Below are 16,647 nucleotides of genomic sequence, written 5' to 3'. Positions count from 1 at the left end.
CCCTTACCTCAAAATAAAGACCTAAACTCAGCTATGGGGGATGATGGTGGGTAGGAGTGACCCTACCAGCAGAGGTACTACTCTTGGACCTCATGGATGCACAAAAAAGCCCTTGTGCCACTTCCTTTGGAAGCAGAATTCAATTTAGGATGAAGATTCATTTCAGGATGTGGCATTTTTTTCACCTTCAGTTTTGGCTACAAATGAGACAGTTTGAATTCTGACCTGTTGCTATTTCTACTAACTGAGAGCTATACCTTATTTCTGTTTGACTGTATATCAGTTAAATTTCAAGGGCTTAATTGGAATTATGATGATCAAAAGTCTTGGTACTGAGAGCCTCCTATTCCTTTGGATGATGCATCTAGATTGACTCTGTCTCTATCAAATGACTCTGAGGGAGGGTCATTCTGTGGTCTGAGGATGTTTGCCTACTACATCCTGGAGCGAAAACTCACAGTAAAGTGAAATTCGGCTTTTATAACATCTTTTTGAATTTTTTTCTAGCCTTGCCACAAAGAAATATATTGGTGCAACAAACTATCGAGAAAAAATCCGCAGTACTTTAACACCATGTGGAACATTCCTTTTTTCTGGAAGTGAAGATGGTATAGCCTATGTCTGGAATCCAGAAACAGGTATGGAAGTTCATTATTTTAAGCTGTTAGAAAAGAACTATATTTTTTTCATTTACAGGTTAACATATTTTAAATGAAGCTTTTAAAATAACTTTGGCATAGAATCAAAAATGCAGATCTGTTTGCCTTCTATCCATTGCTTCCTGTATGCTGATTTAAGTGACTGATCTTTTTGCCCCTTTCTACTTAATTTGGAAGAGGTGTTTGTTTGTGTGTGAGAGGGAGTATCTGAGTTAGTTCACATACAAAAGGCTTTAGCAATCGCTGCTCTCTTTCCCTACCCACTGTGCGCCACAGTTTCTTCACCTACATTCTGGTTCTTGGTGATCCATAGTTTACTGCTTTGACTAAACTGGGCAAACTGTGGTCAGCTCAAGCCATACATAGTCCTCAAATCCAGGGTTTGATTGGATGTGAATAATCACTGTAGCTTGTATCCAACAATTTCATCCTGTTTGGGCAAGGACTTGTCTGTGCATGAAACTTCTCCACTCGTGCGCCCCTCAGATCTGTTTGGGAGGTGGGGGCCACTCAGCCCTCCAGATGTTCAATAGTGAATGGTCTTGGGGTAGAAATAGTGCTAATTCAGACATCTGGCACAACATGAAGCACCTCAGAATGAGGTGTGCTATTTTCTGAAAGAATGAATTGGGTTCCAAACTGAATTTTGTAGTTGGTGCACAGCGCTAGTTTCAGGTTTTCTTATCTTTCCCACTTTGATTATTTTTCTAACTGGCGGTCGTTTATATACCGCTATGGGCTTTCCTCAATACATTTACTGATATAGTTGACACACACACCAACAAATAAAGTTTTTCATTAATGTAGACACAGCATAAAAAACACCATAGCAACAAAATAGAGCAGCAGATAAGTATTTTGTACCTGTACAAAAGGAAAAGAGGAGAAGCTAAACATGTTATGAGCAGGATATTTGCCTATAATTCTCAGATGGCAAGTATGAGATCATTCTTTGGTCATTGGACTCATTAAAGTCAAACTAGCTCTACTAATGAAGAAATGCATAGCCATTTGAATAAAGCTCTGTCTAACCGTTTCTTTTTAATTTTAACTTTCTTTTTGTAGGTGATCAGGTAGCCATGTACTCTGATCTTTCCTTGACATCTCCAGTTCGTGATGTTGCCTTCCATCCACATGAGCATATGGTGTCATTTTGTGCCTTTGGTCAAAACCAGCCTATACTCGTGTACATTTATGATTACAAAGGTAATTTGTGTGTGACTGTATAGGTCTATCTAGCATTTCCTAATCTGCAGCGACTGTGACAGGCCATTCTCCCAACTTTGAAGCCAAAGTAGTGGGCAGCTATCATTCCAGCAGCCTTGCAGGGATCTCTGCTCCCCTCTCCAGTTCCAAAGTGGGGATATTTCTTTCTGTAATATCGGGGTGTGGGGAAAGAGATTGTGATCAGGACTGCAATGCATATGGAAATTCCCTCTTGGCAAGCTTCTTAGCTGCATATGAGAGGGAGATTTTTCACCCAGAGAGCAGCTGTGTTAGAGCTAGACGTTCTCTGCTGCACCCCTGAGTCCCCATAATCCCCCATAATCCCCATTCCTGTGCTTCTAATTAAATAAAAACATGGGCATAACTGCACACTACACATTTAGCATAATGTATAGCTTGGACATAGTTAAAGCCTAATATATTGGCACAAAGCTAATATACTGGCACAAAGAAATTTACTCTTATTGTGCTTAAATGTTATTTGCCAAGACTATGACTGCATCTATGCTTTTGGAGTGCATTGCCTTGCCAGTTGTTTCAGAAACAGGTTTTCAAAAATCTTGAGGATAGCCCAAATAAATGTAATGCCAGTAAAATATCAAAGCTAGCTTTTAGCGATGGTGAAAGCCAGAGAAAGGATAAAGGAGGTTATTGTTAGACCTGCCCCAGCATCCCCTAGTGGTAAAGAAAGATTATTGCAATGAAAACGCCAAAAACGTACTTTGAGGACAGGAGTTTACCAACCCAGATTGCTAGGCAAGGGCATGTCTGCATCACCAAGAATGCCGAGCTTCTCTATCGAAACCTGTACTACAAGATAATCTCACTCTTAGGTATATTACAGACATAGGCATTTCAGGGTGCAGGATGGGGTAGCAGTCTCAGTGTCCCCTGAGCTACATCCCTGCATGAAGAGAAAAGCTTTTTCATTTGTGTTTTTTATGCTCCTGCTACAGCTCAATTGTTTGCAGTGGAAGGGGGAGGAATTTCTGATGTGGACATGCTCTTATGGAGCATCTTTTGCAATGCAGGAAAGAAGCCCTCTACCTCAGCTATTTTATAAGACCTTTTTTACAATGATTTTCATTTTTTAAAAAGATTGTAAAGGCAGTGAACAGGAGAACAAATGGCTTTGGGCCTTTCGTTATTCAGAGATAAATGGTTTTCTCTGTAGTGCTTCTAAACTCTTTACTCTTTACAGGCAAGATTTTCAGTTGTCTCCCCCTCTCAAATCACATATAGTAGAGCAAGTTTGTTTCAAGTATTTATATGCTGTCTTTCTGCTTTCAGCCTTGAGGCAGTTCAGTGAAGTCATATAAAGTACCCAGTCTATGTTGGCCTTCCCAACTTGCTAACGTCCAAGTGTTCTGGACAGAGGTGCCAAGTTCTGCCCAACATTGGGGGGGGGGCGTTGAGTGTGTGTGACCCCACAGCCCAGCCAGGCTAACTCAGCCTGCCATCCTCTGCCCGCCTGCCACCTTACCTTTATTTGCCGCCACTGCTGTGAGGCTGAGGTCAACTCTTTCCCCTCCATGAGGCCTGCTTTGGCGTGTTTCTTTGGATTGCCAGGCTGCCTTCCCAAAAGATAAAAAGCTTCTAGGGACCAGCCAGTTAGTATCCTCTCAAACCTGATAGTATCTTTCTTGATCTGTGGTATACATACTATCCAGGCATAGGGAATTAATTATGACTACAGTGGTACCTCGGGTTAAGAACTTAATTCGTTCTGGAGGTCTGTTCTTAACCTGAAACTGTTCTTAACCTGAGGTACCACTTTAGCTAATGGGGCCTCCCGCTGCTGTGCCGCCACCACACAATTTCTGTTCTCATCCTGAAGCAAAGTTCTTAACCCGAGGTACTATTTCTGGGTTAGCGGAGTCTGTAACCTGAAGCATCTGTAACCTGAGGTACCACTGTACAGATTTTTAGACTAGTCAGTTTTTTGTGGCTTCTCTGGTCCAGTAGTATACAGTGGTACCTCAGGTTACAGATGCTTCGGGTTACAGACTCTGCTAACCCACAAATAGTACCTCGGGTTAAGAACTTTGCTTCAGGATGAGAACAGAAATCGTGCAGTGGTGGCGCAGCAGCAGCGCAGCAGCAGCGGGAGGCCCCATTAGCTAAAGTGGTGCTTCGGGTTAAAAACAGTTTCAGGTTAAGAATGGACCTCCAGAATGAATTAAGTTCTTAACCCGAGGTACCACTGTATGATGTTTAACAATCTTTTATGAAAAGATGAACTTAGTGTCGTTCCAATGTTTTTCATCTGCAGTTGCCCAGCAAGAAGCTGAATTAGTAAAAGATTTTAGAGGATTGAATCTATCCACATCATCTAGAGGTCCACAGATTTTTAGTAATTCTGCTGATATTTCTGGACAAAAGAACTCAATGTCTCCTGCTGACCAGTTTGCCAGTGCTGCAAGAATGTCTCTGAGGATGCAGAAAGTGAAACAAAAACTGGATTCTGTTATGGTATGGTTACATTTCTTTAATATTTCCCACTAACTGTTCATCTGTAGTGGGTAAGGTGGGAGGGAAGGGATTTAGGTTGGCTGCTTCAATACCTCAATCTCTTTGCATCTTGGGGAGGGCTTCTCCTTGCAAGGAATCTTTCTGCTATTTGAGGATGTCCTACTTCATGCGCTCTGTTGTATTAGATCCATCAGAGCTTGAGTGTATCCGACAAAAATAATGTCTCCTCTCTGTCTTCATTTCTGTTGTTCTTATCCAAAATATACATATCAGCTAGGCTCAGCTATTACTGGTCCACTAGTGCTGGTCCACTAGTTTGCATATGCCAAAGAAGCATGGCCATTCTAATGATACAGGCCCTAGCATCTTGAGTCACTGTCTTCTTATCTCTCTACAGGTACCTTTAAAAATGGAAAGAGTAACCTCAGATATACCCCCAGCACCATGCTCTTCTGCTTTAATGTGACTTTTAAATGGACCGAATGAACCACTATCCCATACTGTTAGAACATTAAGTATTTGGAAATGAAGCTTAACTAAGGTCTGCTGCTTTTCAGCACACCTCTCATCATACTATTTATTTTATCATATTTAAGATATTTATAGGCTGCCTTTCTGAGTAGAATTTTCTGCAGGCAACTTTGCCAGAAGGAACCAGCTCCATATCCATAGCCTGCCCACTTGCAGCAGAAAGTAGGGGGAAGACAACTGGGCCCGATGCTGTTATATGACAGCAGCGAGATTGGTCAGGATCCAGCAAACTTTGCCCCTCCTGCCCTGAGAAATGCCTCATTTCATGGCTTTCTGCTGGCTCTTGCCAGCAGGGATAACACCAGTGAGCCACAGCTAGCTAACAGAAGGCCAGCTTAGCTGGGGGAGCTGAGTGGACCAGCACCTCCATTTGGTGCAAAACACTCACCTCACTGTGGAAGAGCGAGTTTGGATTGTTCTGCCCCACGATAGAAAATAAAAAATATAACGGCCAAAATACGCTCTCAGCACTTAATGAACCAGCAATAATAAAACACCCACCCAGTGGGAAAGACAGTTTCTCCAGATTAAAATTATTGTTGTTGTTTAAAAAAGCACAATATTTTATAATAATAAAAAGAACAGCCCACAAATAGATGTATAGCATCTTGAAAGCATGTTGTTACAACGTGCACTAGCCAGAGATAGTAACACTATCTCTTCTCTAGCTGCATTTCAGACAGGTTTGCAGCAATAACCTTGCTCTGTAGGGATAAGTGTGGTATTTCCTAGATTGCATGCACTTTGCTGTCTCTCAGTAGTTTACCTCCAGCGCTTCCTATTTCTGTCCCATTTCCAAGTGGTGGGTCACAATAGCCTTATGCATCCCAGTAGGTGCAAGAAAAGTTGCTACAAGGTGGTAAAAAGATTTACATGCATGACACAACAATTCAGGGATTTATCGTCTGAGATCAATATAATTAAGTATCAAAAAGCTGTAAATATATTGTTCTTACTTAAGGCAAAATAGGCACACACACATTGTACACTTTTATAGCTGCCAGAAGCAAATGCCGTAAATGCTTCAGAACTAAATGAAAGACCTCTCTGAATCTTGATTGAAGCGAACATAATTACAATTTTTGGCATGTCTTATAAGTGACAAATGTTTATATTGTACCTCCCAAAAGTATGTATAATTATGTGTTATCTTTTGAGACTGAGAAAAGGTGTGGCTTATTCAAATGTAGATGTATCATTGTATTTATAAAATAGTCATAGTATTTTACATTTGCCTTCATTTGACATAGTTGCAGGGGTTTTTTTTATATTCATCTCAATAAGTTTAATAAATGACCTCCACTTTTGCTTTCCCTCCTGTCTTCCATTTGTACCCATTCTTTTTTTGGCAATAATAATTTTTACTAATTTCAATATACAAACTACCTTTTAAGAATTTCTCTCTCTCTTTGTCTTCCCCTTAGCAGTGATAAAATTCAGTTTAAAAGCTTTCATTCAATTTATTTGATTCTTCTTAATATTTTCCAGGTTTTCTAGTATGGATTCCATTATTGAAATTCAAGAAAAAGCAAAGCCAGGGCTTTGATGTATAGGCTTTATGTAGTCACTCACTGACAAGGATGAGGCAAGCACTTGCACGTCAGGGAGGCTTGGAAATGTCACACACACACACACACACACACACACACACAAACACTGTTCAAATACTAGCAGCCCATTTTGGAATGATCAAATACTTGCTAGTTTGATTCCCCAGCATCTCTGCTCCACTGCTACCTAGCTCACTTAATATTGCAGGCGCATGCTGGACCCCCTCAATCTTGGGGGCAACCTGGCGCCTCTGGTTGGAGGTATCAGTATTTGGGGGAGGGCATGTCTTGCCAAAATGCAACACTTTCAGTGGTGGTGGGGAGCCTAAGTACAGGCTAAGATCCAAAATCGCCAGTGAGAACTGAGCATGCTCAGTATTATTATTATTATTATTATTATTATTATTATTGTTATTTAATACCCGGTCCATCTGGTTGGGTTTCTCCAGCCACTCTAAGCAGCTTAGAGAATATATAAAACATAATAAAGCATCAAACATTAAAAGCTTCCCGATACTGGGCTGCCTTCAGATGTCTCCTAAAAGTTGTATAGTTCTTTATTGATATCTGAAGGGAGGGTGTTCCACAGGGAGGGTGCCACTACCGAGAAGGCCCTCTGCCTGACTTGGAGGAGAAGCAGAATATGGGGGTGGGGGGTGGGTAGCAATACAACTGAGTATCCTGGAGAGCGAGCCCAAAGAGGAATACGCCACATTGCAATGCTTTGTAGTAGTCTCACTTGTGTATAGCCAGAGCAGTCCCAGTTATCTGAAGCAGTTGGGTCCTTGGATAGGCAAAACAGCACTATGCACAAGCAAGAGGAAAGGTATCAGCAGACTTAAGGAAGCCTCAGCATCTCTTCAAACCAGCCCAGTAGAGACTTTGCGTGCTCAGCGTCCACAGAATGCTGACCAAGTAATGGGAGTGGACAGAAAGGAAACCAGAAGGGAGAGGAAGGGAATGATCCAGGCCCATTGCATGTCTCATTTGCAACTAGTTTTGGGTTGGATCCGGAGTTCATTTAAGTGCTGCTAAGTTCATGGTAGTTGAGGGACCCTTCTGAACAGCATGGGAGGTGGTGTCTACAGAGGGAAGGGGAATCAGTGAAAAGACCTTCCCCCTCAATCCAGAAGGAACATCTATGAGATCGTAGCCTCATCTATTAATGGGAGGAACCCTTCTGTTTGCTGAGGGCAAATTGGCTCCAACTCTGATGGCACCAGTATGGTGCTGCAGTATAGTTGATTCTTTTCTACAGCTTTTGAGAAGTTTGCTCAAAGCCAGTTGTGCAGGATGTTTCAGAGTACAAGCAACTTGCATTGTGCACAGGAGTAAGACTAGACAGGGGTATGAGAGGTGCCGTCTGCCTGCAAACTGCACAGAGAAATGAGACTCTAATTTTAGAGTCCGGTGGGCATCTTCCACATGCAAGTAAATCCTCACTTGCTTTGGCAATAGCTAGATAGCAGCTTTTTCTATGATGGCTTACTTTTCTAGAAATGATGTATGATTTGTCCGTAGGAGAACTGTAAATACTCAAAATGCATTAGGAAAATTCAATATAGGAAAATATATTTTCCAGTAAATTCTTTTCTGATACTAATTGGCTTTGCCTTCCTTGTCGTTATTTTGTGAGCAATAAGTGACATATAAATAGCAGCAAGTAATATATTTATATGTAGGATCAAAGTTCAGGTTTGCATAGATTATATTGCAAAACTATATTTTTTGTATTAGAGTGGTTTTGCATGTGGGGCTGCTCCAGTATTGAACAAAAGAGTGCAGTTTTTCTAATAGCTGACTATTGTCAGCTTCCTAGTCTGAGGAAATCATGATTTAAGAACTACTGTTTGTTCAAGAACAGCTTGTCCCAAAGGCACAAAACTTCAAAAAGGAATCTTAAAAACAAAAAGAAAAGGCATAGTGCTGACTTTGCCAGCCTAATTTGACTTGCAAGCATATATGAAAATTTTGATTCCATTAGTTGAAAAGGTCACAGCACTGAATTATCAAAGAAATGCCAGAGAAATAGTTATTCACTTGTCCGGTCTTGAACTTGCTTCAATTCTCTTTATTTCTGTGTACAATTCAGTTTTTTTACATGAAAATTAGGCCATGGAAAATGAATATTTGCATAATTTACATAGAACTGCCATAATACAAAGACAAAATGCAAAGCAGCTTTGTTTAAACTTGGCAGAAAGTATGTGGCCTTCTCTTTAAAAGCACACATACACAAACCCATCCCTGACATTTTTCCACTTGCAGTTTTGCTCAACTCAGACTTTGTAGTAAACTGTCTGTGATAAAACTGTGGTTTATAGGTGAAGCAAGCCCAGTGCATTGTGAAAAAATGAGTTGATTGGTGTTAACTATCTTAGCCAACCTTTTCTTGTTGTTGAAAAGGTCTTTAGCAATCCCTTCCCACAGCCTACATTTCAGAAATGTGGATTGCTTCACTGTGATTGTCCCATAGATGTTTTTACATGCTGGCCAATTAAAAGGAAGGAGAGGGGGAAAGTAAAAGCCAGGCAGCATCAAGAAGCACGTGTCTACTTAACCTGTTTACCATAAAATATACTGTAAAATATTTCCATTTGGCTCATGTGCCTCACAAACTGATACTAGCTCAGTAGCAGCTCTAGGAGAGGGGTGTTGTGAGCAGATGTATCTCCGCCTCCTTTTTCTGCAACCTGCTTGTTCCCATAGAAAAGTAGTTTGAGTGCATTTTCAGGAGAGAAGAGCCTGAGCATTGACTCAGGAGCAGAGAGAATCAGGAACATGCATACCCCATTCATGAGAACAGAAGATTCTTCCCTTTAGGCGGTAGAATGTTTGGCGAAGTCAATGTTTAAAATTTATGTTGGGAATATGATTGGCTCTAAATAATTCTCATGGAACTAATTCATTTCATGTGGGTGTGCACAAGGGAGCTTCCTATTTAATTTTATCTGTAGTCCTCTGTTCTTTATGGAGTCCAAATTGCACCACTGTTAAGGCATATTTTACATTACTGCTGCTGCTGCTGCTGCTGCTACCAGATAATCATAGGCAGAGACATATAAGAGGGTAAGGAATTACTGGTATATTTGTTTCTTGTAAACATTAGTTTTCTGAATAATAACTAATCATCATTATCCATGTTAATTTATTACCTGTCCTTCATCCCAAGGTGGGTTACAGCATTAAAACACATTATTAAAAAAAAAATCAGAACAGCTTACAACTATAAAAAATAAGGTGGGCCCTAAAAACATAGGGGACGTGGGTGGCGGTAGGGGATGCGGGTGACACTGTGGGTTAAACCACAGAGCCCAGGACTTGCCCATCAGAAGGTCGGCAGTTCGAATCCCTGTGACAGGGTGAGCTCCCGTTGCTCAGTCCCTGCTCCTGCCAACCTAGCAGTTTGAAAGCACGTCAAAGTGCAAGTAGATAAATAGGTACCACTCCAGTGGGAAGGTAAACTGTGTTTCCGTGCGCTGCTCTGGTACACCAGAAACAGCTTAATCATGCTGGCCACATGACCTGGAAGCTGTACGCCAGCTCCCTCGGCTAATAAAGCGAGATGAGCGCCACAACCCCAGAGTTGGCCACGACTGGACCTAATGGTCAGGGGGTCCCTTTACCTTTACCTTTAAAAGCATACACAGCAAGATTCAAAAGCCAAGGTAAAAACATGCATAATGAAGGTGCCAGACCCACCTCTGTGGGTAGGGAGTTCCACAGTTTAGAGGCTGCCATAGAGAATGCCTTCTCCCAGGCCGCCACCCCCTCTGAGGGCGGTGGAATTATTAATAGGGCCGTATGCCAATCTCAGCACCTGAGAGGTTCTGTAGGGAAGGAGGCAGTCTTTTGGATACTTGGGACCTGAGTCATTTGGGGCTTTAAATTCTAACCTTGAATTTGGCCCAGAAACCAACTGGCAACAAGTGCAGCTTTTAAAAAACAGGTTATTTGAGATCTAAATGGAACCCCAGCCAGAATCTGGCTGCTGCATTTTGGAGCAACAAGTTTCTGAGTCGTCTTTAAGGTCAGCCACACGTAGAGTGTGTTGCAATAATCCAGTCTGGAAGTTATCAGAACATAGAGTACAGTGGCCAAGTCATCTCCATCCAAAATGATTTGTAGCTGGCAAACCATCTAGAACTGAAAAAAAGACACTCCTAGCCACCGAGGCCACCTGAGCCTCCAGCAACAGTGTTGAATCCAGGAGCACCTGAAAACTGTGAACTTGCTCCTTCCAGTGAGTGTTGATAGAGCCCTTTTGAAGTCATCACCATGATGACTTTCCAGAAGTATTATTCACAGTGGTAATTTCCCATATGCACAGCCAGGATCATGGTACACCGTGCTATAGTATACCTCTGTATGTGAAGGCATTTGGCAGCATGAACTGGCCCTAAATCTAATCTGAGCTTTGGCAGACAAAGGACTCTGTTGAACCACAGCTTAGTTTTTGAAAAGATTGTTCTAATATGCATAGCTTAGAAAATCAACAAATTTCCATTACTGCATTACATTTATATCCCACCTTTTTTCTGCTGTGGACCCCAATGCAGTGCAATGTGTTTCGCAGGTGATCAAGGCATTGACCAGAGCTAGGCCTGCTAATCTTTAGCAAGGTGTTACCTGCATGTGTCTTCTGATTGACTGCAGAACCAAGTAATTTATCTAGTCGCAATAAGTAAATAATCTAGTAGAGGTGAAATTATAAGACAAGGTGACTGCAGAACCTTTTCCCTTCTAGGCAAACTTTTGCTGGCCACATGCCAGTGTTGGCTGGGGCCAGAGGCAAAAAAGGGCAGAGTAATGGGGGCAAATATTACCTTGGTAAAGTTGCCTAATCATCCCTTTCTAGACTCCATCTAGGCAAGAGTTTGTTGGTTTATTAATGATATTTTTATATTGCTTAATACGTGGCATTCTTAAGCTGTTGTCATGGAAGTTCATGGACATATCAAAACGTTCAAGGAGTATGTGAAGCAAGGACAGGGATGGGATGTGACCTGGAGAGAGTCAGTTTGGCCCTTGAGCCAAAGTGCCCTCAGTGTGGCACGTTCATCAACCCATAAAGACTGAGACCATGCGTATTAAATGAGAGGTTAAGCAAAGATCTCAAGAGCTTGAACAATTTTGATATCTTGAACTTTTCAGTAACCCCATATTTCAATGTCACAAGTTTTGAGTGTTTATAAAGTGAAAAGAACTAGATTAGCCGTGTTTTCTCTGAAAAAGTGTTCAATTTGCTATTGGGGAAGTAAACAAATATTTAAGTTAGGTCCATTTTTTCCTGAGTCAGTTATCCAGCCATTCAATCCCACTTGTGTGGTTTATGAATGAAAACGTAAGCATTTACTAGAAAACTAATAATTCTGAGAGGAATGTTAACTAAACTCTTGTAGGTATATCTTAAATCTAATTGAGAATATGTCAGCGGAATTATATTACAAGCATAATATAGGACTATCGGTCCACAATAGGTGGACATATTTATTACTTTGCAGCATGGAGGCAACAGTGTTGATATAACAATTAAAACAAAATGGGGTGCCCAAAGGAAATATTGGTGTGTGTTTTCTAGAAGACAGGATGAAATCAATAATCTTTTATAATTGTCTTTGCAAAAGTTTATTTTAAAATCTACTGTATCATCTTTTTGAAAAGCAAGCCATTGGCATTTTCTGTTCTTGCACTGATCTAACAATAATTTTGCTGTAAATTTTGTGTCCCAATGAGGAAATTACAACTTTCCTTTCCTTTTGTAGACCAGCTCCAGTCCGTTGCTTCCTAGCCCATCTCTCCTTTCACCACACTCCAAATTAAGTTTGGCAAGTACACTGGGCAAGCCACCAATTCCTCTGTATCCTCTTCCTACTCAAAGCGGTAAGGTGATTTATTCTGGTTTTGTAGCATATTCGTATTTTGGTTTCTGTGATTATATTCAATGAGCATACTCAATTATTGCTTTTTAACATGTTTAACATGCACACTTTGAACTAATCCCCAAGTGCTTTTAAGAATGCCACATTTTTATCTACTTTCAAAAAAATGTGTATTGAACTGGTTTTATTGTTGTGGTTTTTGTTTGACTGATTATACTGTATACTGCACTATATCTTTAAAGCAGTATCACACCACTTTAAACAGTCATGGCTTCCCCCAAAGAATCCTGGGAACTGAAGTTTGTTAAGGGTACTGAGGATTGCTAGGAGATCCCTACTCCCTTCACAGAGATACAATTCTCAGAGTGGTTTAATAATCGAGCCATCTTCCTGGGAATTCTGGGACTGGTAGTTATGAGAGGAGAAAGGTCTAACAACACTCAACACGCTTAACAAACTACAGTTCCCAGAATTCTTTGGGAGAAGCTCTAGCTGTTTAAAGCGGCATGATACTGCTTTAAATATATAATGCTGCTGGAGCCTAAATAAAAAAATAATATATGTTATGCAGACTCAACAGAAATGAATTAGAAGATCTGGAGTCCGTGTTTAGCAGCAATTGCTCAAAGCAGTCAGAAAAATAAAAGATAGGAAAAGCTGCTGGTTTCAAACTGCTATACAGATCATTAACATCCATATAAAGTGAATGGAGTCCCAATCCAATCACTGACAGGGAAAAAACTGTTGAAGGCTGGGAGCACTCATAATCACCACTGCCTCTTCCTGCTCTGGAATAATCTTCTTTGTCTTAGGACGGGAAGAGAGAGGGGGATGTGGTGGCAGTTCATAGACTCAGGGCAGTAGTAGCAGGCTGCAAGCAAGTATATATTTGCCCACTGCTCCTAATGAACATTTGAAGAGAAATGTTTGCCTGTCCTTGAATTCCTAATTACCACTGCTTTCTGATCATTACATTTAAGTTCCCTTAAGACATGCACTTATGTCCTATAAACCTCATAGAATTGTAGTGGTGGGTGGGACACCAAGGGTCATCTAGTCCAACTCCCAGAAATTCAGGAATCACAGCTAAAGAATCCCTGACAGATGGCTATCCAACCTGTTTAAAACCCCAATGAAGCAGTCCGCCTTTCAAGATATTTCATTCCACTGTTAAACAGCTCTTGCCCTCAGAAAGTTATTCCTGATGTCTAATCATAGTCTCATTTATCATTTGAATTCATTGGTTCGAGTCCTACCCTCTGGAACAGCAGAAACCAAGCTTGCTCCATCTTTCATGTGACAGCCCTTCTCCTCTTGATCTCCTCTTTACCAGGCTAAACATACCCAGCTTCCTCATAAGGCTTGGTTTCCAGACCCTTGATCATCTTCATCTTCCTCCTCTGCACACATTCCAACCTGTCCATAGCCTTCTTAAACTGTGGTGCCCAGAGTGCAGTATGTTAATAATGTATAGCTTCCCCTTCTAGGACGAGATATTGCTCTACACCCTTCAGATGCGGCCAAAGATAGCAATCTCGACAGCAGCTCAATTTCAAGCCATAACCCCTTGGCGTGTCACAGCTGTGCATTCATGTGTCTACAATCCATTATTGGCAAGACTATCTAACAGTACTTTTAAAAAGCAAAATGCATTCTTGTAAGTCAGAGGAATGACACTCCAGAAATATAAACAATCTCTCAAACTTATTTTAATGGATCTTTTCAAATACATGACCTGAAAATCAGGATTTCAGGAAAATCTACTATAAAAAAGAATGCATATGTTCTTAGATTTTCCCATGAGAAAATCTCTTCAGTTTTGGAGACATTGTAACACCAGGCTGCATTGTTACAATGCATTATTTTTCTAGAGATGGGTTGGGGGGAATTATTCATTTTTCATACCTTTCACCGTCAACTATATACTGTGAAGAAAGGAATCTGTGTTAAGCAGACTTGGCTCTGAGACTTTTTAAATTATTGCCTGATTATTTGATTATTTCACCATAGGAATAAGCTCAGCCTCCTTCACTTCTCAAGATTGGGGGGGGGGGGGACTCAGCCCCATCCCAACAGATAGCCCTATAGAGTTGGCGCCTTTGTATCTGTGTAGTTTTAGATTTTTCTCCTCCTTTCCCACTGACTGGTTTTGGAAGAGGTAGATGCGGCAGTCTGTGGCTCCAATGAAGAGTATTGCTCGGCTGCATTCATTTTTTTGTCTGCTCATTATTGTTGGATTCCTCTGTGCTTTCATCATAGCTCAAACATAAGGGAAGGGCCATAGCTCAGTGGGAGAGCATCTGGCTTTGAATGCAAATGGGCCAAACCTCTCCAGGTTGGACTGCCACTGCCAGTCAGCATAGGCAGTACTGAGCTAGATGGACCAATGATCTTGCTTCAGTATCAGGCAGTTTCCAGTGGAAATGAAGCCCTGCATAAGGACTTCCTTTTTTTTAAAGATATTTTGTGATGGGATAATGAGCTGCTTGTGCGTAAAGCTTGATCCCTCCGGGGTTTGGCTAGCCAGCCAACCTCTGTCTCTAATGGAGCCCCCAAAGCATGGCTCCGTCAGTCGCTGGTAGAATCCGACAGTGGGCGTCTACGGAATTTATTCCAACATAAAAGTTCCTTGACGGAAACGCGTCGTCTGGATTCTCGGCGCGACAGTTTCCAGCGAGGAGTGGGGGTGCTTATGGGAGGATCTGAAACTCCTCCGCTGTTACTGCTGGAAGAGTCCCTGAGCCATGCCTCCATCTCTCTCTCATTAAGACTTCCCGATTTCCCCCTACTGGTGCCTTCCTCCGCTGCTGACTCTCTCCTGCCTTCTGAGAGCCTCTCCACCTCCTGTCTTTCCGATGGCAGTTCCCTGACATATTTATTAAAGATTTTCTTAATACAATAGAAAAAACAAACAAAATGACATATAATTTTACAATAACCATATTTTCTTCACGTCTTTGGACTTCCTCGCATCTCTCGTTCCTGTGTTCCAAGTTTTTCGAGCTTTACCCAGCAATTTATCCCCTTGTTTCAATTCTTATATTATAATTTTCCAATATTGTGTCTCTAGTTTTAGATAATTTTACCCAAACCTTAAAAGCTTAATTTTAGCATAATATTTATCCAAAATTTATCTTTTCTTATATTTTCATTTATCTTCATATTCCTTTTAACTAGCTTAATGGTGCCATATTGTTAATAATCTTACATCTTTCTTAACACTCATACAATTTACAATATTTTTGTAAATAGTCCTTAAATTTCTTCCAGTCCTCCTCCACAGCCTCTTCTCCCAGGTCTCGGATTCTGCCAGTCATTTCTGCTAGCTCCATATAGTCTATCAGTTGCATCTGCCATTCTTCCAGTGTGGGCAAATCTTGGGTTTTCCAGTGCTTGGCGACAAGTATCCTTGCTGCTATTGTTGCATACATAAAAAATGTTCGGTCCTTCTTTAACACCCTCTGGCCGACGATGCCTAAAAGAAAGGCCTCTGGTTTCTTAGGGAAGGTATACTTAAATACCTTTTTCAACTCGTTATATATCATTTCCCAGAAAGCCTTAACTCTAGGGCAGGTCCACCAGAGGTGAAAGAACGTTCCTTCAGTTTCTTTACATTTCCAACATTTATTATCAGACAAATGGTATATTTTTGCAAGCTTGACTGGAGTCATGTACCACCTATATATCATTTTCATAATATTTTCTTTCAAGGCATTACATGCCGTGAATTTCAAACCGGTGGTCCATAACCTTTCCCAGTCAGCAAACATGATATTGTACCCAATGTCCTGTGCCCATTTTATCATAGCCGATTTGACAGTTTCATCTTGTGTATTCCATTTTAGCAGCAAATTATACATTCTTGAAAGTACCTTAGTCTTAGGTTCTAACAATTCCGTTTCTAACTTTGATTTTTCCACCTGGAATCCTATCTTTTTATCCAACTTGAAAACTTCTTTGATCTGAGCATAATGTAACCAATCTCACACTTTATCTTTTAGTTTCTCCAAACTCTGCAACCTCCAATTATCTCCATCTTTTTCTAATATTTCCCATTTGGCCTCCATATTGAGTCTTTTCCGGGCCTTAGCTTCCATTGGTGATAGCTACCTTGGGGTCTTATTTTCCAATAAGTCTTTATATTTTATCCAGACATTGAACACTGCTTTCCTGACAATATGGTTCTTGAAAGCCTTATGACTTTTGACCTTGTCGTACCACAAATATGCATGCCATCCATAAGCATTGTTAAAACCTTCCAGATCCAAAACCTCAGTGTTTTCAAGAAGCAGCCAGTCTTTCAACCAGCAGAAAGCTGCTGATTCA

At 41.0% G+C, this 16,647-nt stretch overlaps 1 protein-coding gene and 1 long non-coding RNA gene across 5 annotated transcripts in view; one reads left to right on the top strand and one right to left on the bottom strand.

Annotated features, from left to right (window-relative positions):
* Window positions 1–16,647, bottom strand: part of LOC310841137 — a 77,689-nt gene that overhangs the window by 6,685 nt on the left and 54,357 nt on the right. The window lies entirely within an intron of this gene.
* Window positions 1–16,647, top strand: part of AHI1 (Abelson helper integration site 1) — a 67,243-nt gene that overhangs the window by 24,813 nt on the left and 25,783 nt on the right. For all 4 annotated transcript variants that reach the window (XR_014562347.1, XM_083731606.1, XM_083731604.1 and 1 more), the window contains exons 16-19: window positions 508–638; window positions 1,725–1,865; window positions 4,159–4,358; window positions 12,205–12,322. Coding sequence is in view for 3 of the 4 variants with exons in the window: in XM_083731606.1 (XP_083587732.1) it covers window positions 508–638; window positions 1,725–1,865; window positions 4,159–4,358; window positions 12,205–12,322 (590 nt within the window). In the remaining variant the exon portion in view is untranslated. The remainder of the gene's footprint in view (window positions 1–507; window positions 639–1,724; window positions 1,866–4,158; window positions 4,359–12,204; window positions 12,323–16,647) is intronic.

Source organism: Podarcis gaigeae (genome assembly GCF_964106915.1).
Source record: "Podarcis gaigeae genome assembly, chromosome: 3".
Lineage (NCBI taxonomy): Eukaryota > Metazoa > Chordata > Lepidosauria > Squamata > Lacertidae > Podarcis > Podarcis gaigeae.
This window is presented reverse-complemented; position numbering and strand designations above follow the sequence as displayed.